The sequence below is a fragment of the Arvicanthis niloticus genome, chromosome 2 (assembly GCF_011762505.2).
Source record: "Arvicanthis niloticus isolate mArvNil1 chromosome 2, mArvNil1.pat.X, whole genome shotgun sequence".
Lineage (NCBI taxonomy): Eukaryota > Metazoa > Chordata > Mammalia > Rodentia > Muridae > Arvicanthis > Arvicanthis niloticus.
The window spans coordinates 67600618-67626139 of record NC_047659.1 but is presented as its reverse complement, the minus strand read 5'-3'; the positions used below and the strand labels follow the sequence as shown (position 1 = coordinate 67626139).

General features: G+C 39.3%; 1 protein-coding gene across 1 annotated transcript in view; it reads left to right on the top strand.

The window, feature by feature from the left end:
- Positions 1 to 25522, top strand: part of Hsd17b12 (hydroxysteroid 17-beta dehydrogenase 12) — a 125194-nt gene that overhangs the window by 47997 nt on the left and 51675 nt on the right. The window contains exon 4 of the mRNA XM_034496243.2: positions 22477 to 22584. Within this exon, the coding sequence (XP_034352134.1) occupies positions 22477 to 22584 (108 nt within the window). The remainder of the gene's footprint in view (positions 1 to 22476; positions 22585 to 25522) is intronic.

Here is a 25522-nt window from a genome sequence, read left to right as displayed (position 1 = left end):
AAGGCAGCTTGTCCCATCAGGGGTATAGGTAAGCAGTGGTGGGTCCAGAACATATGTCTAATACAGCTTCCTAATCACCATTGTCAGGCACTCAGCAAGGTTACAGGTCAGCATCCTTTTTTGTCCTGGCATCAGCATGTCTCACCTGTTGCTCTGGCAGCCACCATGCTCCTTCAGCATCCTGTAGAAAAAACACAAACATGCCTACTTCCCCATATTTAATATCTGATTGGGATCATGCCTTATGCCTGTAAGTGGATCCTTTTCTTTACCTATGAATAAGTATGCCTACTTGTAGAGTTGTAATTCTTAAATGACCTCTGCAATGCCAGGAATATGCAGTTCGAGGCTAGGGATCTGATCCATCCATTTTGTCTCCACTTATTTTGTCTGTGTACTCACAACTGTGGCAGTACCTTCTTTCTTAAATCTCCTTATGTATGAATTTTCCAGAAAGTAGAGTTCCATGCTTCTTCCAAGACTGATGTCTCTTAGCATGGAATCTACAGATGAGACTGAGATCCTTTTTCTTTACCAGTGGATTTGTTACACTAAATTGAGATTTGACACTAAATGAATGTTTCTGACATGGTCCTGGATATAAACTTGTTCTAGCCAATTATGGTAAGCAGAAAGACAGATCTCTACTAGCTAATGCAAATAAATATGTTGCCATGTTTGATAAAGTAACTCAATAGAGATATATTATGTCATATTTGGCTATTGTTCTACTTGGTTTTGTCAACCAAGGCAGTGAATATGTTATTTTCTATACAATCTTATCTTCCTTTATACCCACACACTGGTTTATTAGTTTATGTCTCAGTATCACTTCATAATAAAACACCTTATGTTTAACTATAGTAAATCACCCACTGTTCAAATGCTGGTTAGGTCCTGCTACTTAAGATTTTGCCAGCACTAAGGTGGATGATTCTTTTGTTCCTGGTGCTCAGTGATGTGCAGCTGGTGCATGGTCTAGTATAGAAATGATAACTTCCTTCACAGGTCTGATGCCATGGCAGGAAGTTGTTGGAAGGCTGGACTCACTCTGGACTGTTGTCTAGAGTGCATGTAGCATGGTCAACTGGGTAGCTGGATTTGTTTATACAGTGCATGCTTCAGTAGTACCAGATAGATAATACCTGTCTTTTTATGACCTAGTCTCAAAATGTATATAGTTACCATATTCTGCTCATGAGTAGTCATGAGACAAAACTTTTCCTTTCTAACCCTCTCCTTATTGCTGGAGTAGGGTGGGGGGTGGGAGTCAACTCCAGGGTCTCATTCATAGGTAGAAGATGCTTTACTGCTGAGCTATGCCACAGTTTTTCTTTATGAAATCCTAGTTCGTTTATTTTCAACGTTTTATATATGTGTGTTGAGTGTACACTGCTGTACCCTGCCAACCCTGCAGCTGTATTCCCTACCTACCCTTCTGTTTCTTTCTCTTTCCCTGTCCCATTGGATTCCATTTGATGCTAAGTAACTTCTATGTAGTATGGAGAGCTATCAGAGAGTACCATCTGAGCTTGAAATTACAACCTGCTGCTTAGAAGCTACACTATCGTATCTTAAAGAGTATTTGTGCTGAATTAGGAGGAATCTAGAGGAACACAACATTAGTATTTAGTTCAGCTTGCCCAAATATAACGAGCTGTTGTGCTGTGAGAATTAGTGAAAAATTAAGAAAGAAAAAGTAAAATTTGCTCATTAGGACAATTTGGTTTTGCAAAGTGTCTGACTTTGGAATATAGTCTTTTAAATGTTGATTCAGTGTCTTGGTATTGTCTATCTGGTGTTCTGTTCTTGGTGCCAACTTTGTGTTACACTGGGTAGAAAATCTGATCTAGGAGTTCATTCCTTGCAGCATCAAGCATGGCCAAAAGTACTGGTTCATCTTTAATAATACTATTCTTTAACTATATGTCATGTGTATGTCTGTGTTTGTGGTTGGTAGTGGTGCAGAAGAGGTATTGGGTCCCCTTGGAGCTGGAGTTTACAGGTAGTTGTAATCAGCCTAATGCTGAGAATGGAATTGTGGTCCTTGGAAATAATAGTTTTAAATGTTTGTATTCATTGAACCATTTCTCACGTTTTTTTCCCCCTCTAGCATGTGCTTAAGTGAAGTAGGCACCACATAATTTTCAAATTTTATTATTGTAATTATCACAATCAGGGTGGAATATAATGTAGAACAAATTAGTATGATTTAGTCAATGGTTATCCTAAGGGCACGAGCCTTCTTATGGATACCAATGGTACTGAGAACTCTTTAGATTTCTATAACGTATGTTTTTAAATTGTTGCCATCTATCAAGAGTACACTATATTTAGAGACAGGATCATGGATATGTTTTACCTATCTTCAGAAGTGTGACATATAAAATTGTATTCATTATTAGTTACACCTTGCCTTCATATAATTGACTAGGATGTTGACCATCTTTCAGTGATTTAATAGAGCAGCTCCCACCAGAGCAGAGCCAAAGAGAAGTATGGAGAATGCACTGCATAAGTTTAGGATAACCATTGACTAAATCATACTAATTTGTTATCCTGCTCAGTGGTGCTACTTGATGCCTGTCTAAAAAGAACCATATTTCTTGGTCTAAAATGTATAGTAACTAATAATTTTATTCTTAGCTTGAGGCTCAAATTTGTAAAGACATTTTAAGAACATAAGGAGTTGGGGCTGGAGAGATGCTCAGTGGTTAAGAGTACTGACTGCTCATCCAGAGGTCTTAAGTTCAAATACCAGCAACCACATGATAACGTGATAGCTCACAACCACCTGTAATGGGATCTGATGCCCTCTTTTGATGTGTCTGAAGACAGCTACAGTATACATACATATACATCCTTTAAAAATATTTTTTTAAAAAGTTGCTAGGAAATTAGTTATGTCAAAATGTAAGTCATAGGTGGCCAAGACTAGAAATGGTTACAGGCCTAGTTAAGAGTGAAGCGACGGAATTAAAAGAAAGCACAGCTGCAAGAAATAACTGTTGTTAGCAAACTTCTTCTGAAACAAAATTTTAAAAAATATTCAACAACAAGAAATAGAAATCAAAATAAAAACTAAAAAAAAAATAGCAAACTATTTTGGAAGGGACTGTTCTCAGAAAATCAGGAGCTTTTGGTTGCTAGGATTTATAATGAAGAGACAGGACAATATTTTATATTCTCAAAGATCAATTTTCCCCTCAACAACTGGTTCCAGGCTATTTAATTCATGAGCATTTTTTGTATTTCAATGTCTTACATCCCAGTTTTATATAAGCTTAGACAAGTTAGTACTTCCAATTTTGCCTTAAAATATGTTAACATGTTATATTGCTGTAAGCTGGTATACTCGGCACATGGAGTTTGCCATCTTAATTGGAGTTTTGTTTATGAGCTTTAATCTTTACAATTTGTTCACATAACCATGATGCTTCATTATTTAACTATGATGTGTGCTATATTTTATAGTCACTCAAGAACTATAGAGGTTGTATTTAAATTGACATTACAGAGCAACAGAATCCTTATTGGCACCAACTTTGTCAAACAGATGATACTTGATTTCTCCACAGGTTGTGAATTCAACTTAAGTGATTTGTGGCACTGAAGCTTAGAGTCAGCTGATAAGTTAGGGTGTGAGAGCTTATCCCTGTAATTCCAGCACTTGAGAGAGGCAGAGGCAGGAAGACCAGAGGTTCAAGGCCAGCCTGAGCTACACAGCGGGTTTAAGGTACTCAAGCTCGTCCATTTCTATAAAGAAGGACTTTTCTGAATTTGCAAGCCCATTTCAATCATCAGAATTGTTGATTCTGTCTGATAATTCTCATTTTCTTTTATTAGTTGTAAGTATGCACATAACTAGTTTCTATAAACTATTCAGATTCTCTTTTACATTTTAAGACGCCAATAATCCGAATTTAAACCCACTGGGTTACAATCTATCAATTCACTCTTTGCTTATCATGTTCTTTGCTCTCAATTTCATTTTTTTCTACCTGTGTTTCTAATTAACTGTATACTGTTTATTATTTCATCACTTAGTTTATCAGCTGTAAATATTGTTTGCTTTGGAAATTCTGTAGATGATCTCAGTAAGGAATCTCACGGAGCATCCCTCTCACTTCCTTACCTCAGTCACCTTCAGTATGTTTTGGAGGTGGTTTTATAAAATTCTGTATTTTTTTTGAAGGCATTTTTTTTTTAATCTGTGTAAAAAATTCTAGCTTGATGAAGACATGGCTCTATTTGCCAGTATTTCATATTGGCTTCCTTGTTTCTAACAACTTTAACAAAAATACCTGCTATCCTTACTGTTTTACCACTGCGAGTGTGCAGAAACCTCTACTTTCTTTGCTCTCTGTAAATGGCTTACTTTTTATAATTTCTTCCTCTTAGTGTGATTTTCTTTCTGTTTGTCTTGCTTGTAGTTTGTTAAGCAATTATTATTTTCATAATAATTGGGGAAATGTGGAACCCTATTTCTTTAAATACTGTTTTTCATACTGAAGTTTTCATTGATGGCATATTTAGTGTTTTACTTTTTTTTTTCCTATGATTTGTTTTTAGCTAGTACAGTTGATATGAATTTATATTCATGCATTTTCTACAGTGACTAATGTGTTTTTGCAACAGTGAGTTTTTATCCAGACATTGTATTTTTCTTGTACACAAAAATTTATTTTATAATTTTTAATTATTTTATCTTTATTTGTTCTTAAATGTTCATCTACCTCCTTAAACACAGAAAGTATCTGTAATGACTTTAATATTTTGTGTACTGGTCTCTGAGCTTTTCTTCGCTTCTTCACTGCTAAGAATCTCTGCAGGCTGTAGCAAGGACGGTTGTAGGACTCACCCACTTGTTTCATTTCTCTATGGAAGCAATGTCTTGTGTTGTCTTTTATCACATGTGAAAATCATTGCTTCATATAGTTCAATTATTTCAGTTGGAAGCAAAAGAATAGTTTTGGTCTCAAGCTATAGAAGGCAGCAGATGTATCTACCGTCTCCCTCTTTTGTTTCTTTTTCACCATATATTTTTTTTTCTGATAAATACAGGGTTTTTTGTTTTGCACAGAAATATAAATGTTTTGGTTTACATCAGATTCTAAAGAGAGAAAGCCTCAGCCCTTCTGCATTTTTTTTGTAACAGGCTTGACCTCGTTCAGAGGAAAGTGGCCACTTCTTAAGTGTTATGTTGCTGACCCTGTTGCTCTTGTGAAGCTCACTGGCTTCTTAAATTTGCACAGAAAGATGCTTTGCTATTTATTTAGTTGTGTTCTAATTTTGCACACAATATCTGGTTATCTAAGCTAGTGTGAGACCCTACCCAAGTGGTCAGTCTTACAAAGTGTAGCTTATTTCAGCTTCATTAATGTTTGTTACCAGTCCTGTACTCCTATAGAGAACAACATCTCTAACATGGGTGGGTATTTTGTCAGAAATGTTCATACCTACCAATTAGTTGGCCCAGCCAAATTAGAATGTGCTAGTTTGCATTTTCAATTAAGTCAGCTGTTTGAATGCTGCTTTTCTACAGCTGGCATGAAGCATGTGGGAGTGCCCTGTACCATGGCCAGACACTAGCTGTACCTCTTAATTAAAATGTTTGCCTCTGTTTCTATAAAACAGTGAGTGGTCTTTGCAATTGGATTATTGACGGTTCTGTGACTTTTGTATAAAAAGGCCCTCATTTTGGGGGTTGGGATATGTGGGACCAAGGTACCCTGAAGTGGATGGCTGGTGATTCTCCTCCCACCTATAGGCTGATAGGCTGCTGGTTGTTGCCCTCAGAGGATATTTGTAATTGTACAGTCTCCACCTAAAAAGAATTTGTAGGAAGGCATATTTTTTGAAATGTTTATAGAATGTAGTAGTTTTATGTGGGGTTTGATTAATTTTTTTTTTATCAGAAAAAGAAAGTACTTTGAAATTTTCATGGAAATGGGTCGCTTTAAAATGAAATTATATATGTTCTTGGCAATTGCCAATTGTTCTGGTAATCTCAGTTTGCCCATTACTTATTAAATGTAGTTTTTGTTGCCTACTAATCTCAAAATCAGTTATTGAGATGATTTAAAGGACCTAGTCCAGTATGCAATACTACAAACAAAGAGATGGATTCACGAGAACCTTTCATACATTTTGATTTGCTTAGTTCCTACTACTGAACAGTACAGACACAGGACAAGCTTTCACTCTGCTTCCCTTCCACTTAAGACAATAGAAATGTCAGGTCCAAAGCAGACTCATTGGAGTGTCTGAAAAAGTATTAAGCTACAATGTAGCTATATCCCCATTGCAGAATATCCAACTATAGATGCATGTAGTTTGGGAAACATACTCATCCCATGATTTAAAATGCTTTTTGGAGTTGTTATTTGTGTGAATTTGCACACATATCTGGGGGACAGAGAAAAACCTGAGGGCATTGGTCTTTGCCACCATGTGGGTTCCAGGATTGGTCTCAGGTCAGCAGATTTGACAGTCTGACGTGATTTTTTTTTTTTTAAGATTTATTTATTTGTTTGTTTATTTATTTTATATAGGCATATACTGTAGCTGTCTTTTAGACACACCAGAAGAGGGCATCAGATCCCATTACAGATGGTTGTGAACCACCATATGGTTGCTGGGAACTGAACTCAGAACCTCTAGAAGAACAGTCAGTGCTCTTAACTGCTGAGCCATCTCTCCAGCCCCTTTTCTCATGGTTTTTAAAAATCTTTTTTAGGAATTTCTGATAGGGTAATTTATTTTATATATCCAGAAACCAAGTCTGAAAGACCAAGTTAGTGGCAGAATTCTCCATTTGTGCTTCCTGCTACTCAGTGTTGTTACAGAAACTAAAAATAAGGTAACTGGTAACTGGTAACTTTTGCAATGTACAGTCCAAACTGAAACATCAAGAGGAGAAATGCCTTCTGACTTGTTCATGATAGTGTCATTGCATCTTTAAGAGACAGATACATCATGATTAGAATGGAAATCTAATTAGAATTAGAACTTGACCCTGTCTTGTCATTTTGAAGTAATAAATTAAACCTAAAGACAACTTTGTGTCTATTACACTTTTGGTAAAAAGAAATGATTTTGCACTAACATTTGCATCATTTCCTAATCTGTAGTGAAATGAACAACTATGTTTTAATCCTTAGAAAAACTATGAAGACACAGACTTGTACCAATCACCCAGGACCACTTAGCAGGCTGAAAAGCTTCGGTCACAGACCATGTAGCTTCAGGTCCGGTTTCCCTGTGTGTGCCAGGTCTTCAGTCTCCCAGCCCTCCAGTTTATGGTGTTCATCCAGAATCCAGACGGCATTTCTGCTCTGTTTAGAGTATATGCACAGAGTCTAAGCAGGCCTGTCAAGGTGTGCTCTCAACCATTTCTGACCTATTTCAGTCTCATTCTGTAAGGTGGTCTGACAAGTTGTTACAACTGTTTGAAATCCTTCTGGGAGACAAGTGCCCCTTTGGCTAGTGCCCTTTTTTCTCCCATCATGAGATTCCCCAAAAGATTGCCATTTCTTGGAGTTCCATTACTTCAATAGTCTGAGTCAGATTTGCTTTCAGTTCTGGTAGCGCACTTAGGTGGTTTGAATAGGTATGGCCCTCATAGGGATGTGGCACTATTCCATGTGGCTTTGTCGAAGGAACTGTGTCAGTGTTGGGGTGGGTTTTAAGGTCTCCTATGCTCACTCGCCTTTGGATCAAGATGTAGAACTCTGGCTCCCCTAGCACCATGTCTCCCTGCACATTGCCATGCTTCCTGCCAAAATGATAATGGACTAAATCACTGAAACTGTAAGCCAGCCCCAATGAAATGTTTTCCTTTTTAAGAGTTGCCTTAGTCTCTTCACAGCAATGAAACCCTAGGATAGGTATGTTAATATAGTATACACAGTCTCCATTAGTTTTGCTTTTGTGCCATAATAGGAGCATTCCTGGAAATGTTAATACAAGTACCCTATGTGCTTAGAATACAGTAGACCTGTGGAATTCCTGTGTGTAGGTCAGTCACTGAATGGCTGTAGATGGCGGTCTCTTCCCAGCATCACTCCTGCTGTCTTCCCCAAGCCTAACGACTGCCTTAGTTTCTGATGTTCTCATTTAATTTCAGCTTCTTTGACCTTTATAACACAGTGCAAAGTAGTTTTCATATTGAAGTTTGACTTCAACAAGAAATATGTTTCTGAAATTTCCCTATAGCTGCATGTCAAGATATGAAATTACATATTTTGACATGTAGTTATAGTTATTTATTTAGTCACTTTACAGATAGGCCATAATTTAGTTAGATTTCTTTTTGCTGACATTTGAGTTCATTCCAGTGTGATACTATTAACAGTAACAGTCTTATGCTTAGGAGCAACATGTTCAGTTCTGTCGACTCTTAGTTCTCCTAAGAGTGGACTCATGTTCTTGAAGCACAGTGAGAGCATCTTTCTTATGAATGTGCTGCTGCTGTTTGTCTCCAGTTCTTTGGTACACAGGTGACAAAGCAGTACTTAAGATCATGCTGTACAAGTACAGCAGTAGAGCTGGGATTACTCCCGCACCTTAAATCTCTCTGCTGCCGTCACCTTAAAGGCAGACCCAAATGCAACAATGATGTCTGAGTCTATCTCCATGTCTTCTGGTACTTTTTGTGAATTTCAAACCCATCAGGATATAGATATTTCAAAAGCTCACAGCTAGCCTCTTTAAATTTTTATCCTTTAAAGTTCCTTTGAGTTGGTTCACAGGATTGCCTCCCTTTGTTTGGCATGGTTCTTAGTGCTGAGTCACCAAACAGCAAGGAGACTTAGAAATACAGCTTAAAGAGTATGTTAACCACAAGAGACTGAATGGTGCACATTGCTGCATTAACTGGAAAATTAGCCATCCTTTAATCCCCTTTGTCCCACTCCATTTTGGACTTAAAAGTTCATTCTTGAAAATGTCATAGAACAGGTATGTGTTAATAGAAGTTGGCACATAATATCTTAAACAAATTGTGAGTTATAATATTTTTATTATATTTTTGGCATTGCTTTTCTTCCAGCAACCATTCTGTTAGGTCTGAAGGAAAACTCCAAGTATTCAAAATGGTAGGCCCACTGACGTGGTACAAAATGACAGTATTCGCTCAGTTTATGATAGACTATAGGATTGCTGTAAACACTTTCAGCATTCCTCAGGAACCTGTGAAACAATTTCAATTTGCCAGGAAAAGCCACTTTCCTATCTCTTCTTTCTCTTAACAGATGAAGCATCTGGCTCCCTACTGACACGTATAGTCTGCAGACGTAGCAGACTCCTCAAACTCTATTCACTTATGCTTGCTATACATTTCAAACGTGGACCATATTACTATACAGGCATCTTGGCTCTTTTCACTTCCTCCTATACCCTAAACTTCCAGGCTTGTCCACTTTAGGGTCTTCCCTCCTGCAGCCACTCATCCTCCTATAACTTGTATGATTCCTCTCACCACTATTCTTGCTATTTTCTTTCTTACTGTTCTCTGCTAGTCTCTCTTCTCCTCTCTCAAAGATAGTCCTGGTAGGCTGCTGCTGCTGCTGCTCTTCCTCCTTATCCTCTTCTTCCTCTTCTTCTTCCTCGTCTTCCTCCTCTTCTTTCTCTTCCTCCTACTTGTCTGCTACTAACTCACCTTCCTCAGTCTAGATCTATGTCTGGTGCTCTCATTCCCAGTCTAGATCCATAAGCCTAATGCTATCCCACAGTCTAGATGTGGACCAGAGACTATACTGACTGATGAACTTGTGCTGCCATGCCGTTATCATCTGAAATCCCCAGCTGAGCCTCAGTGCATAGTACTCAGCAAGGGATAAATTTAGATCTTAAGTTTTGTTACATGTTCTACTTATGTCTGAATTTGATTAATTAGCTCAGCTTTTGACTTTTAAAAACACCAAAACAGTATTTTACATTTTACCCTTTTATTTTTATAAGCTTAGTTTTAAGTGCCTTCAAAACTATATTTTTTTACATATGCCTATCTTCTACTTCTGTGCACTAAGCATGAATCAAAAGACCCATATCATATCTTCAGTTACTCATGGGGAGCCCAGCTAATGTCTTAGTCAGCAAGTAATGTTTTGAGGGGCCACCCAATGTGTCTGTGTCATGGCAGAAGATGAGAGCTAGATCTTATGAATTGTTGGAAAGAGGTGGCACCCTAATCACAATGAGCAGACTCAACACCCATACCTTGTACTGTAGGCATTGTTTCCTAGTTAAAGAACCAGGACTTCTGTGAGAGATTGCCACTTTCCATGCTAGGATAAGAAGAACCTGGAATATCTTGTTACTACAGAAAACAGTAAAGGAAATCCAAAGAATGATGACAATGTATCAGAAAGACACAGCTTGAAGGGGACCCCACTAGCCAAGTCTGGACTAATTGAACATTAAAATGGAAATGATAGAACAAATTAAAATCCATCAAATAGGCAAGTAAAATCATCAACCCATGTGCTTAATAACTGTTTACCTCTCTAAAGGTGTAGGACCTGGGGTAATGGAGCCGAAAAATGAGGCAGACTCAAGTCTCACGCCATAACCAACTTTATTCAGAGCATCAGACAATTTATACTCTGAGGGTTAAGTAGAGTCACATATATAAAGCATATTATCACAAGAGCAAGCCACATATGGTGGGCAAGCCACATACAGCAAGTACTTGGTTTCCATAGAGACATAAGAACAAGTAACAATAGCCAGCTCTAAAGAAACTCATTTCTATCCGCTACAACTGAGAGTGGCATGAGAGCACATTTCAAGAACAACTAACTGGTTTTTTGTTTGTTTATTTTGGTTTTGGTTTTGGATTTGGTTTAGTTTGGTTTTTAAGAAATGGAGGTCATAAGACTCTTACCTTGTTTTCCTGGAGTTTTCTCACAGGCACTAAGAATTCCTCTTGTACAACTCTATTTGTGGACATGTTCTGACAGATAATGAGTTGAAATTTTGAGGCAGAATGAAATTCAGACAGTGGCTAATCCCACAAAATGTCACAATTCTTGTGAATTAAAAAGAGAAAACTAGCAAGTATGCAGTGGGAAGAAGATGGCAAGCCTCCCTTTATAAGAGGGTAATGGGACAAGTTAAAATTCCATGTCACCTGGTGGAATACAGTGAGAACACACCATGGCTTCTGTGCTGTCTCTGCTAAATGTACAGGGCCTGAATCTTACCTGGGAAATGCACATCCCAATTGAGGGCATTGAAGATACTTGGTCTATAATCTCTAGAATGTCAGTGCATGAAGATCCAAAACAGTGGGCAAAACTGTTCCAGATTGTGGTTCTGGGTTCTGCTTCTCCTTCTGGGGTGTCTGGTCACTGTCAGACCTGGTGAACAACTGCTTGCCAGGCCAGAAATGGGAAGCAGAGTCTGGGATGGATGTTACAGTTCTGCATCTCCCGCTTTCTCCTTCTGTGTTTGGGCTTTTCTAGATAAGGCCTTCTCCAAAGATCTTTAATGAAGCAACTCTCTGAAATGAGCTTAACTTGTTCATATTTCTTTATCTGGGGTGGGTTTAAATGCATACACTTTATTTGGGTTGAACCAAGGGTTATATAGTTTTGGGGTGAGAATATCCAGGGTAGGAAAAGGTCGTTGGCTGAAAGCCAAGGTATGAGATGCCTCGTTAGCATTGTAGCTGCTGGGTACTGACTACCTGCGGCCACCTGCTCGGGGGTCACCTGGTTATGTGCTCTGAGGCAGGCGTGGAAATGGGGAGAGAGCTAGTTCTACCTCTGCCAGTCTCAAGTTTTAAGATTTCTGAGGTTTGAACATGCTCTACCTCACCAGTTCTCTTGTGGCAGTATCCGTGTGCCCCACAGCAGATTGGATGAGGCTGTTCTCCTTACTTCAGCTATGAAGGCCACTGTTGGGAAAGTTGCTAAATACTGACTAGACTTTGAAGGTTAGAATACAGTACTGCATTGGGTTTCATTTCTTGACTTGGTTGATTTTATTAGGGGACTGTCTTCAGCACAAACATACTAAGCAAGCATTTTCAAATGCTATATATAGTCTTTGGATCCCTTTACTGTAACTTCTAAAAAAAATATTGAGGATCCAAAAGCTTGTGTTTGTTCAGTGCAGCTATTAATATTTATTGTCTTCTTTAGTCAAATGGGAGATTTAAAGGCATTCATTTAAAATAATACCAGTGAGTGGATTACATGTATGGAAAATACTGGGGGAATAACTTTTGAAACGGAATTGAGTGAGTAGAACAGTACATGTGTACATTTCTGCAAGTCTCTTTAGTGTCTTACTTAATAAAAGACGGTGGGCTATGCTTGTCCACGTTCTCAGTTTGTTAGTTAGAAAGAGGAAATCTAGCTTTAAATAGGTAGCAAAAAATTTTAATAGCCTCTTTCAAATAATTGTGGGTATTCTTCTGCTACATAAAAGGTAGCTAGCTGATGGCCTGTGGGTTACAAAGCCTGATGACCTGAGTTGGCACCCTAGGCCGCACATAGTAGAAAGAGAACTTACTCCCATAGTTGTCCTCTGACTTGCACAACCACTCTGTGACACATGTATTCGTACATATATACACATTTTAAAAAGTCTGTCTATGTGGAATGTCTGACAAGTGTCTTCCATGATGAGGTTGGAAATAATAATAATAGTTGGTCACATTAAAATGTATTGTCTACTTATACATGGAATAGATCTTGGTGTCTGTCAACATTTTATCCCTTTAGGCTCTGGGAAGTATTGGTTTGGGAGTTTTATAGGTTGTTCCAGAATGTTGGTACATTATGGACTGTCACAAATGTTAACATCAACCCCATTCTCATCAGAAAAATCTTTTCTCAGATTTGTAGTGGTAGGTATAAATCTTCCAAAACTGTGCTTTTTATTTAAAAGCTTAAATTTTATCATAGACAACAAATAGTGTTGCTTGCTTTACTTGAAGTGGCAGGTTCATTCATTGAATTTTTTGATACAGTATCTGCCAAATCTGAATAATATTTTGTTTGTTCTTATCTCATAGAACTTTAAAAAAAAAAAAATATATATATATATATATATATATATATATATATATATATATACACACATACACACACACACACAAAGTCAATTGGATATAGTGGTGAATGGCTTTAATTCCAGCACTCAAGAAGAGCTGGCAGGTCTCTGACTTCAAGGCCAGCCTGGTCTGCATAGGGAGTTTCAGGTCAGCCAAAGCTGCATAGTAAACCCATCTCAGAAAGTCAGGGGTAGGAGGGTCATGAAGGTCTTTCTTGGCTGCACAGTGAATCCTAAGACACCCTGAGCTACTTACTTAGAATTCCATGTTGTTTAAAGAAAAATGTTCTAAAACAGTTAATTGTAATAGGATAACAAATACTTGGTTTAGCTTTGTGATTTTGATTAAATTTATTTCTTTCTAAAGTTTCTTTACTAAGAAAAGAACTGACTCAGAGATCTGCCTGCCTCTGTGTCCCAAGTGCTGGGATTAAACAGAGCTACACAGAGAGACCTGTTTTCAAAAACTAAAACCAAAACCAATCAAACAAAAAAGCAATTGTTAAGCCCTTCTGAATGCCTCAGTGAGATTAGAAATTTAGTTTAGAATAGAGTCTTTGCCAAGTCCTGGGTTCTATTCCTCCAATCCCCATCCCATACATTGTAAAACAAAATAACTTCTTACTGCCCAATCCCAATTCCCCAAACCAAAGCAATAGATTCAGATCTTGAAAAGCATAACCTCAGGCAAGATTTCACAAAACCAGAATGGAACCTTTTACAAACAAAATGATACTAAAAGATACTCTCAGAAGCATCAGCGCCAGCAATTCCAGAAGAACGGTGCTGTGGGTATCTGACTTCCATGCTTATCAGTCCTTGTGCTTAAAAAGGATAATGAAAGATTACAAAAACAACTGTTACTGCCTTCTAACTTGATTTTTAGTTCTGTTATTCTACATGGCTCACATCTCATTTCGTTTTTCAGGCCAACAAAGAGAAGAAAAAACTCATTCTACTACAACATAACAGAAACATTGTATTACATTATTTAAGAAAACACTGAGATACAATCACAGTATCTGTAAGACCAAGAGGACTATTTTAGCTGGAAGATATGATAATAACCAGCTTTCTGAATTAAATGAATGGATAAAACCATTGTGTTCTCTCTCCCTGAAGCTGAGCAGCTAATAGTGTGGAATCCTGCAGGCACCCTGCACTGGCCCCTCTCCTGTCCCCACTGCTGTCTCTGCGAATAACCCTCTCTGGGGACTCATGAATCAGATGTGTAGTCCTTTCTCTGTCACCTTTGCTTGTTATAATAAGCTGTGGATCCTCTGCCACACTATGTCCTTCCAGAAAAGCAGGTGTGGTCTTGTCATGTCCTAGCTTACTAGTTACAACACACTAGATGCAAAGTGCTTACAACCCCTGGTAAATGTTGCCTTGCCACAGGACGATCTTCTAGGTATATGACAGGTGTGTTTGTACAGGACTCCACCCTTGGAATGACCCATCCTTGTTTAATGGTCTGCTGTCACTATCTTGAAAATCTCAGTCACTTTTTAACATAGGGCTCTACATCATTTCCCACTGAGTTCTGCAAATTCTGAAGCTGCTCTGCCTGTCATCCTGACACCTGCAACCTCACTGACTTTTTCCTACATTGATCGTCTTTCCTTTTTTTTTTTTTTTTTTTTTTTTTTAACCTTGCAGGTTTCCCTGTGCCTGTGCACCACACATGGTATCCACAGGAGTTCTTATAACATGTCCTCCTCCCCCAGTTTGTGCCTTTTTCTACTTTCTGTATGGCTGGTTTTTGTTTTTTCTTTTTAAAAACCTCCATGCAGATGTTGTGTCCTGTTTAAAAATCGCACCCAGCATGAGCATGTTGCTCACTCCTTGATAATCTGTTCACATTTATTAGAACAGCATCCATTCTCTTCATCAATTGAGGGCATTACCTGTTGTCCTCAGTGAAGCCTGCCATGTAGGTGCCACGCAGTATGTTTTTGCCTTTATTCAATCAGACCTCATGTTACATGCAGCAGGTTCTGTTGGACCCTGAGTGACAAAGATGAAGCAACAGCAACAGAACCAGACACTCCTGCTGGGAGCAGGCACTTTGTTGGCTACACATGCTCCTTGTAGACATGAGTGTTAGCATTTGGGATCTGTTCTTCTTGTCTTGTGGATATTAGGAATGTCCTCAGCTTCTTTTATCAGATCTGAGACACTGATAACCACTGTGGTAGTTTGAATAAGAATGGCCCCATAGGCTCATATGTTTGGATGCTTAGTTCTCAGGTGTAGAGATGATATTTAGAAAATAGCACCTGGTCCGGCTTGTTCTCGGGCAGCCACCATGGTTCCTGCTGCTCCTTGGCTCTGACCAGAGCTCTAGCTAGCTAGATGCTCAGGCCCTGGCACCCAGCTCGACTGAACCCCAGACAATATCTGCCATCCTCTAAGTACCTGGTAGAAATGAGACTCTTAGAGCTTAATGATTATCTAAAAGATTTATATATTTAGAAATGCTCAATCAACAAGATGCCCACACAGTTAGAGTTGTTACCCAGTATCTAACCTTTTGATAGAAGTTGCTACCCAGGACAGCTTTTGACCGATCTGTGGTTCTCTATGGCTGAAAGCCTCCTTATCTCTCCTCCCCTTCCTGTCTTTCTCCCTTTCTCTTTTTCTTCCCTCTCCTTCCTCTCTTCTTCTCCCAGGTCAACCTCCTCTTCTACTGCCTAATCACCTAGCTCCACTGTGAATACAACGTAGCAGAGTAAGTATCCTGCTACACTCAGGGAGTAGAACTGTTTGAAAGAATTAGGAAGTGTGGAGTTGTTAGAGGAGGTGTGTCACTGGTAGTGGGTTATAAGGTTTCAGAAGCCCAGGAGGCAGAGGCAGGAGGATTTCTGAGTTTGAGACCAGCCTGGTTTACAGAGTGAGTTCCAGGACAGCCAGGGCTACACAGAGAAACCCTGACTTGAAAAACAAAAACAAAACAAAACAACAACAACAAAAAAGGTTTCAGAAACCCAAGCCAGGTCTAGTCACTGTTTCTCCCTCTCCCTCCCCCTCCCCCCATCTCCCCCCCTCCACCATACCTTCTCTCATACTATACCTGTCTGCTGCCATGTGGACATAACCCTCGAAACTGCTAAAAGCCCCAGTTAAATGCTTTCTTTTATAAGTTATGTGTCTGATCATAGCAATGGAACAGTGACTAAGACAAACACGAAGAAAGAAAACTTGCCATCAGGAAAATTTATATCAAGTGTAAGACTCTGATTCTAGAAATCAAAAGTAAATAAAAATGTATTTTTTGGAATAAATAAATACATAATGATTCCAAAAAGTAGTGTAAAGCAAACTGAGTCAAAGAACTAATTAGACATTAGTTTGGAAAGCTCAAAATAGAATACTGTGACATGGGTTCCAAGGGTGATAACATAATAAATAAATCACCATTAAAAGTAGAGTCTGATGTTCATAGCCAGCATGGGGGATGAGGTAACAGTGTTAACAGCATAAGTAATACCTACAACAGCCTTTGTTATTAAGGAAGAAACAACCATGCATCCTTAGACCACCATCCTTGTATACATTGTCATTATCTTATGTAGACATAAGAATGCACTTGACCTTAGAGTTTCATAAGGCATATTCAACATGCTATCACAGGGCATCTTTTCAGGAACTGTGCAGGATGTACAGCATCACCTGTGCTTCACAGGCCAAGAGATGTAGTGAAAGCTACACCCTTGTTCACCACCACTAGAGCTAGACTCAGGTCCTGCTTCCACATGTGCCTCATTCCTTCCCAGTGAACTTGTTTTTTGTTTTTTTGGGTTTTTTGTTCCTGACAATATCATGTAACCTGAAGCACAGTAATGGGGTTTTCTTTTTCTATTTTTTTTAAATCTCCTTTCCAAACAAACAAATAATTCAGGTGTTCCATTGACAGATAAGTTTTAAGGTGGAGAAAATAAGCATCTTTTTCAGAAAATTTTTTCAAGAGGGGCTTAAGCAAGTGTAGAGCTCCGTTTTCAAAGAGTGAAGATATCCCTGCCGTGAGGGTGGAGCAAGCCCATGTAAAGTCTTTATTGCCAGTGCTCCAGTGCTCCTTCTCATCACAGCTCTAGAGTGAATAAAATACTATAACCTTGGCTTCAAATAAAGAAATGCTTGTTTGGGGATGGAATCCTAATGAGCTGTGAACAATTTTTTTTTTTTTTTGGTTTGACTGAAAGTGGGTCTTTTCACAAGAGATTAGAAGTATCATGAGTGTTTTTCTTCAAGGGCAATGAAAAGAACAGACCATTATTTTTTGCAGTATACCTGATAATTTTAACTAAATGAGTCTTCTAGCATGAAGTCAGATCTGTTCATTCTCTACTCGGTGCATTCACCTTTCCTCCAGAGCCACAAAAGGCAGGTCCTTTCTGTCGAGAGACATGGAGATTCCCACCCAGAGATGAGGTTGGAGCATGTGATTAGGTCTGAAGGAGCTAGAAATAAGGATTTGGTTAGGGGACTTTTTATTCTTTGTTTTCTTCTTAAAATCAGAAATAGTACCAAAAAAACTCATTTTTTTTCTCATCTCTAAATATATAAGATGTGTAATTTTGTGTGAAAATGAAGTTTCTTTTAAACATACGTTTGTACTTAAATGAAACTTGATAAATTCAGACCTAAAATAGGTGATCACTGACTGTTGCAATATTTACCTAAGAGCCTCTCACTCTCACGGGACTGGGGCAGTGAGACTACCCATGACAGATGCCCTCAACCTCCTATCCAAGCCCCAAGGCAAGTCTTGGCTAGTATCTAAGGGATATTAAGATCAAATGTGTTTGAGTTTATGGGAAGATTAAGAGGAAAAGAATTGAGTTGTCTTAAGTTTGTCTCTTACTTTAAGATGCCTAATTGGCTATGTTACTATGTTTTAAATGAGCAGGTGCTACCAACCAGTTTATTTCTGTAGGGGAAGATCAAGAAGTATCAAGAAGATGGCTTCTTGCACCAGCTACGCTGACCTCCATACACTTTCTGCTTCCCTAGCAGAGAGATCTCTGTTGCATGCCAGGTATCCCACTAGGTACTGTGAAAACAAAGATAAAATGATCCCTGTTGAATAAGAAGTGCATTTAATTCTATACTAGACCTCAGACTCATTTGGGATACTTTAAAACAGCAACCTGGCTGCAGCATCAGAACACCCCTGCTTACAGCACTGTAGAATCAGAGTACCCGTGCTTACAGATGGCTGCAGCATCAGTAACCATACTTAGAGGTCTTAGGATGGCTGTCGCATCAGAGTACCCATTGAGCCACCTCCTAGCTTCCCCAATGGAATTAAAAAAATTTTTTTCTTAAGAATCTACAAGATTCTCCTATGAGCCATTTATAAAACACAATGATTTCCTGCTAATTGAACTACTATGGCTTGGACAACAAGAATTTCCTTGTTGAAGCAACCGACATGGCTTATCTCATGTCCACAACAGTTTCCACATTCTCGTGTGTATTTATCCTATTCACCTGTTCCTATTGGCTTTATGCTACAGTATCTCCTACTGTTAAGAGAATTGGCAGAAGCTATGTCATTCCTTGGACCTTGGAAGGATGAGGAAGGACAAGGATAAGAATGGCCTGTCATTCTAAGGCTTTGGTGTAGTTGTTATTTTTCCCCAGCAGATGGCTGCTGCTGAACTGGGTATAGATGGTAGTCTTGGGAAATACCTGATTAGGGAGGTAGTAAAGTAAAGGTGGCATCAAAGGGTACTTGCATTTTACAGGTATACAATGGTAGCTGTTTCTGTTCCAGGTGTTTCCTTTATCCTTGTGCTGTTTAAAGTTAGCTAATTCTTGCCCATACATCTACAAAACAACTCAACTCCTGCACCTAAGGCTCAGGGAACATTGTGGAAGGGGGAGATGAAAACACAGAGCAGGGAGCTTGTGTCTACTAATGATGTCAGAAGCTACTTGAGTTTTTGCAACACCGCTTTGTGTTCCCAGTGAATTGCACTGCCCAGGAACTATCTTAGGATCTGAGAATGAAAAACACATACATTAGCTTATTTTTAAAATGCCTTGGCTACCTCAAAGACTGGGCACTCCTAAAACTTCCCTTGCTACCTCAGGCCCAATTGGGGAAGTGGCCAGTGGCACTTGGCATTTTTATTGATCCATCAAAAGCCAACTGGGGACAAGGACCTTCAGTGTCTGGACATGCAGATTCCCAATCAAATCAAAGCATTAGAACCAGTCTCCAACCAATGAATTTGAAAGAAATCAAAGAGGGATATGTGGAAGGGTTTGGAGGGAGGAAAAGAGACAGGGGAAATGGTGTCAGTATTTTATAGTCTAAAAAACTAAAAGAAATAAGCATGGTAGCCACTTACCACATGAGCCTTTTAGGATGTGCGCACTTACTTCCTATCTGATTGCTTAGGCACAGTTCCTGTCTCAAGTATGATCCTAAGAAAGGAAATGTGGTAGATGTCTTCAGGATTCTTCTGTAAAGATATTTCTGTCAATGAAAGGGACTTAGCACAGAAGTGTCCATTTTCTTCCATTGGGCATTGTCATGAGTATGTGATACTAGGAATGGTCCTCATTGAATCAGGGAGGGAGTGAATGCAAGAAGATGAAATGGAGAGGTCATGTGTGTCAAACAGAGCCTAGTCTTTGTCTTCCTGAAACTCAGTTCTACTGGGGGCAGAGAGACAAGCAAGTCCATACTTATTAAAAACAAAGGTGTCAGTGGTTCAAAAGCTAGGCAAGCCAGGCTTCTCTGAGAAGGTTATATTTGCTCAAGGACCCAACAAGATACAGGGAATTTTAAAAAACATTCCAGATAGAGGGGAAAGGAGGTACAAATGCCCTGAATGTATCTGGAGCACTGTGTTCAAGGAGCTGCGAGGAGCCTTGTCCTAGAACTGGGGAACAGTAGGAAGAACAGCTGGAGATGAGCTGAGAGAAGTAGCAGGCCACTTGCCAAGGACTTTCAACTCTTACTACAGGTGAGGTGGAAATAGGTAGAGGCTCAGAGGAAGAGGAAGAGAAGAGGAGACCTATAGGAGAGGCAGTGGGAAATACCTCAAAGGAAAAAGAACCTGTGCTTTCTTGACCTGAACATGATTTGAAGTTATCCTAGAGTAAGTTAAAAACTTTTAATTATCTTCAGTATCTAGCAGCAGGAGCCGTGTTGCTTGTTCCATCTGTAAACACAAAGAAGGCATCATGCAGTTCTTTACTACAGAACCTTCTTTGCAAAAGTCCATCAAATTGATTTTTACCATCATTTGTATCCAGTGATATATACACTAATGCATGTGCCTTCCTCAAATCCTGTGTGGTACAAAGGGTGAGTTTATCAGAGGTATAGGGGCTTTTGTTTTTAGACACAGTTACTAAGTACTCATTGCTCATGTGGAGAGAATGCATTGTTCTTCAAATCAAACAGCTAAAGGTATTTTATTCTCAGGTAACATTTTACATTGAATATAAGCTAACTTTCAGTCTTTTGTTTAGGGGCTTGTTTTTCCATGTTAATCTGGGATTGTTTTAAAGTCAGTGTTAAATAGAATGGGGGAATTCTGAGGCATTTTCTAGTAAGACAGAGTTGACCCAGGAATAAGTGACAGTTTATTCTTCAATACATGAACACATATTACTGACTGTACAGGAACAGTCTGTTTACCTTTAACACCAGGAAAGGTGTTTCTTGGTCAATTCTTCTCTCCAGGCTATGCATGAATTTCTATGTAAGGTCGATACTTTTCATTGACTCTAACTAAAAACCAAATCTGTCACAAGCCAGCTCTAGGTTTAGCCACAAATCCTTTGAGATCAAGAATGGACACTTCCTGTGAGGATTAATCATGAAAACTGCATGATGAGTTCACAGTAACTTCCACTGAAGAAAGGTTTATTTTGGGAAGCTGAATTTTTTTTTTTTATGTGAATTCTTTTGAATTATCCTAAGTTCCAAAGAAGAGCATCCTTATCCAGTTATGGAAAAGGAGGGCAGATGGTAGAGGAGGAAGAAGCCTAACATTTGTGAGGTGCCTCCTGTACCAGTGGTCATCATCTGAGCCCAGTGGCCTCAGATGGGTAGTGGTTACTTCATTGTCACAAGAGCATGCTGAGGCTCCCATATGATGTCTGTCTTGCTCATGGTCATTCTATAAAGTATGGGAATGAGATTAGCACCTATGTCTGGGTGACCTCAAATCCCACACTTCTCAAAGGGTTTGGCTTGTGAAGGTGGAAATGACCATTGTACGCTGACTGTGGAGAGTGTTTTCCCCCGGTTCTCACTTCAGAAGCTTTTACTTCCATCCCCAAATCTTTGGACTTTAATAGTCTTAAGAAAAGGAGATCATCAAGGTCTTTCCTATGTGTATTTATTACCGTGCACTTTGTGTGCCTCTTTAAATGTTGTGACTTAATTGTTAACCAGGCCAGAAACTATAGTAAGATCACATTCCACTTTGTTTTTACTAAAATGAACTTTTTTTCTTTTAATGTATCACACTTTAAGATACTTTACAACAAATAAGAGCATTGACTGCTCTTCCAGAGTACCTGAATTCAATTCCCAGCATCCACATGGCAGCTCATAACTGTCTCTAAGTCCACTTCCAGGTGATCTGCCATCCTCATACAGACATACATGAGGGCAAAACAGCAATGCACATAAGTATATAAATCTTAAAAATAAAAGATATTGATATTTTTGTGGGACTCCTAATTTGGGGGGGGGGCTGTTTCTGACACTTTGGCTGCTTTTGGGATCCTTTTCCTCCTACTGGGTTGCCTCATCCAGCCTTAATATGACGGGAGGTGCCTAGTCTTACTGCATTGTGATATGCCATGTTTAGTTGGTATCCCTGAGAGGCCTGCCCTTTTCTGAAGGGAAATGGAGGAGGAATGGATTGGGAGGGGGTAAGGGAGAAGGGACTGGGTGCAGAGGAGGGAGGGGGAACCGTGGGCAGGATATAAGAGAATAAATTGATAATAAAAAAGCTGCTTTACAAACACAAAGACTTCTTCCTGAGATTAAGAGACATTGATTTGCAATTAAAATCACAAAGGCAGTGATATTTAAAGAGTATATAGTATTATGATATGAATCACGTTTTGTTATTTGGGCCTGAGTCTGAAAAAGTAGTTATCATTATTGATTTACAAGGGAGAATTGACAGTGTGCTCTCAGGCAGCCCAGGAACGATGATGGGACTTTTAATTGCTGAACTATTGTTTTGTTGACTCTCTATCATCTCTTAGAAATAGTTTCATGATTGCTTAAAATTATCCTGCTCTAAATGTCATATCAAATTGGGGGGAGAAGGTTTGAAAGGATAATGTTATCCAGAGATTTAATCATAATTGCCATGTATTAATTTTCCCTTTTGCTCATCATTTGTCTTTTTTTTTCCCCCCTTCCAGAAGAAAAATTCAACGTTGAAACAAGGACCATTGCTGTCGACTTTTCATTGGATGATATTTATGATAAAATTAAGACAGGCCTGTCTGGTCTTGAGATTGGCGTTTTAGGTTTGTATTTTTGCCTCATTTATGACTCATTTTGTTCATTCACTGGCTTTTAGTGGGTCTTTATTTTCTCTCTGGAGGTTAGGTGTTTAGTGATAAGATTGTCACTGATCCAATTGGTCAGTAATGAATGATAACCTGTGTGTTCTTGAAACTTTGTCTTGTAGACCAGTGACTTTAAAGGGTATTTTCCCCCTTTTCCCTGCTTTAGTTCCAGTCCCAGTCTCTCTGTATGCAGTATCAACAATGAAAGGCTGGGCTTGGTAGTGACACCTGTAATCCCAGCCCTCATAAGGTACATAATACTGAACATGCATGGCCAAGGAGATGGAGGCCTGCGAAAGTTAGCTCTTGTTCCCTGCAGCCTTTGTAGATACTCCTAACAAACTCACCCCATGAAATGTTAACACACAGAAAGGCGGTTTTCGTCTATGCTTTACACAAAAAAAGAACTCTTCCATATATGTTTCATGTTTTGTTGCTTTGGACACATAAATGTCCATTGAAAATGCATGGTGTCAAGAGACTTGGAATTTGTCTAAAGTAACAGAAGAACTGAGGGGCAGTCTGAGTTGTCTGTCTGTTTTCTCTAAGTTTATTGCTGTGTTTTGTTATACCTCAGTTGTTTGCTCTTACTGGAGAATCAAATGTTTTTGCTGAAATCAGGAATATTGAACTGTAAAAGTCATCAGAAGATCCTGACAGAGTAATAGGGAAGATAAAATAATCACGTTTTTCTTTCATATGTGGAATCTGTGTGCATATACATACATAATAGACATTCACATACACACACACGCACACAACATTATAGTAGAAGGAGAACTATTTATGAGAAAGAAAGGAACTAGTGAGGCGAGATACTTTACAACAGCTAAGAGATTGGCTGCTCTTCCAGAGAATCTGGATTCAATTCCCAGCATCCATATGGCAGCTAATAACTGTCTCTAACTCCAATTCCAGGTGATCTGGCATCCTCATACAGACATACATGAAGGGGATGGAGGAGGACACAGGGCATGGGGAAGTGGGTAGGACATGAAAAATCATGAGATACTGTGTGCATGTACTTGTGTACAAATTCATGTGAAGGCCAGAGGTCAAACTTGGGTTTCTCTGTTCCCTGTTTCACTTTGTGTTTAAAGATGGCCTATTCCTGGGACCCCAGATAAGGCTGGGCTGGGCCCTAGAGATCCCCATGCTGGAATTACAGTTGTATACCACCATGCCTGTCTTTTTACAGGCATGTTGGGAATTGACCTTGGTTGCTTATGCTTTCAAGACAAACACTTTAATAACTGACCACTCTTCCTTCCCAGTCCTTATCCCATCTCAGATTCCACGATCCTAGAGTATGTACTGTTTCACATTTACTCATTGAAAAGTAGCCGAGGTCTATAAAGAACAGTCATGATAACAAAAACTACTCCTAAAAGTAAGCCATTCTTCCACAATGTAATGACTATTCCTCAGCATCCTTTCATTGGGAATTATCAACCAACTTCCTGCCTAAGACGGCCTCCATCATTCCCTAGTCCATCACTAGTCTAAAGTTGGAAAAGGCCATGGGATAAACCATAACAGCATCTCTATTGACAAGCAAGTTATAACTGCTCTCTTGGAAGCTTAGAAACAGTCAGAACATTCCCCGCTGTGAGTGATGATCTAGATGCAGGGCTGAGGGATTGTTTGAGAACTCTTTTCTCATCCAGAACTGTATCAGAACCAAACTGTATCAGAACTGAAGAAAGGTTGCAATTTGAGTTCAGGCATGATAGATTTGTTGAAGAGTCTGGGGCATGTGGTCCCTAAGCATCCTCTGCCTCTCTCCTTCTCTCATGTTACCCTTTCTAGAATCCTAGTACTTTTCCCAGTACATATGCCCTGATGTTTGTATACAAGGAAAGATGTTTCCCCTTACCTCACATGCAGTGGAATCATCATTCTTGTAGTCCAGCTCCTTAGTAAGTAGAAACCTCTGAGCAGTACTTTGTTCATCTGTTAATCCATAAATGAGTGAAACAGAATTGTAACAAGTAATAAGGAAAGCTAAGTGTGTCCTTCCATAGTATAATGTTTTATAGGAAAGACAACAATGAGCAAAGTGTTTCATCTGTGATAGGGTATACTGTAACAAGAGCCAGGGGAGTTAAATAAAAGGGGACATAACTGTGACTTGGCTTATCCAATTGAGTCAGAAGAGGGAAGTTTCCAGAAATATTTAAGAAGCAGGAATTGCTGAGAGGTTGCAGATGACTTAGAGAAGAAACTCTATGGATGATGCACCCACTTATTAAGCACCATTTACTAAAATGAGCTGTTGGGGAGAAAACTTTGAGGGATGATGCTCATTTAACTTTACAGTTTCTCTAGGACAGCAGTTCTCAGTCTGTGGGTCATGAACCCCAAAAGATGATTAGAAAGCACAGATATATACATTAGATTCATAACAGTAGCAAAATTAGTTATGAAGTAACAACAAAAATAATTTTATGGCTGGGTGTTGCACTTACTGGAGCCCGATGTTGGACGCCAAACTGTTGCAGCCCGTACTGCCCGTTCCGGTCCGAGGGTCAGGGTCTAGCGAGAGAGAGAGTGGGGATAAAGGGGAAGAGACGCGAAGAATGGAGACAAGACAGAGATTCTGATCAAGTCTCCTTTATTGAAGGGAATTCTGAGCTATTTATAGGCTTTTGCCACGTGCCTTGTAGGCGCGTGGATACCACGTGCCTTGCAGGTGTTGATATGACGTAAGCCTTACAGGCGTCTATAGCGTGGACAGCACGTGCACTGCAATGCCTTGCAGGCGTGGATAGCACATGCGCCTTATAAGCATGTATGGTGTAGATAGCACGTGGACAGCACGTGAACTGCAATGCCTTGCAGGCGTGACTACCACGTGCACCTTGCAGCTGGGGCCAGTAAGCAGCAACACAAAATA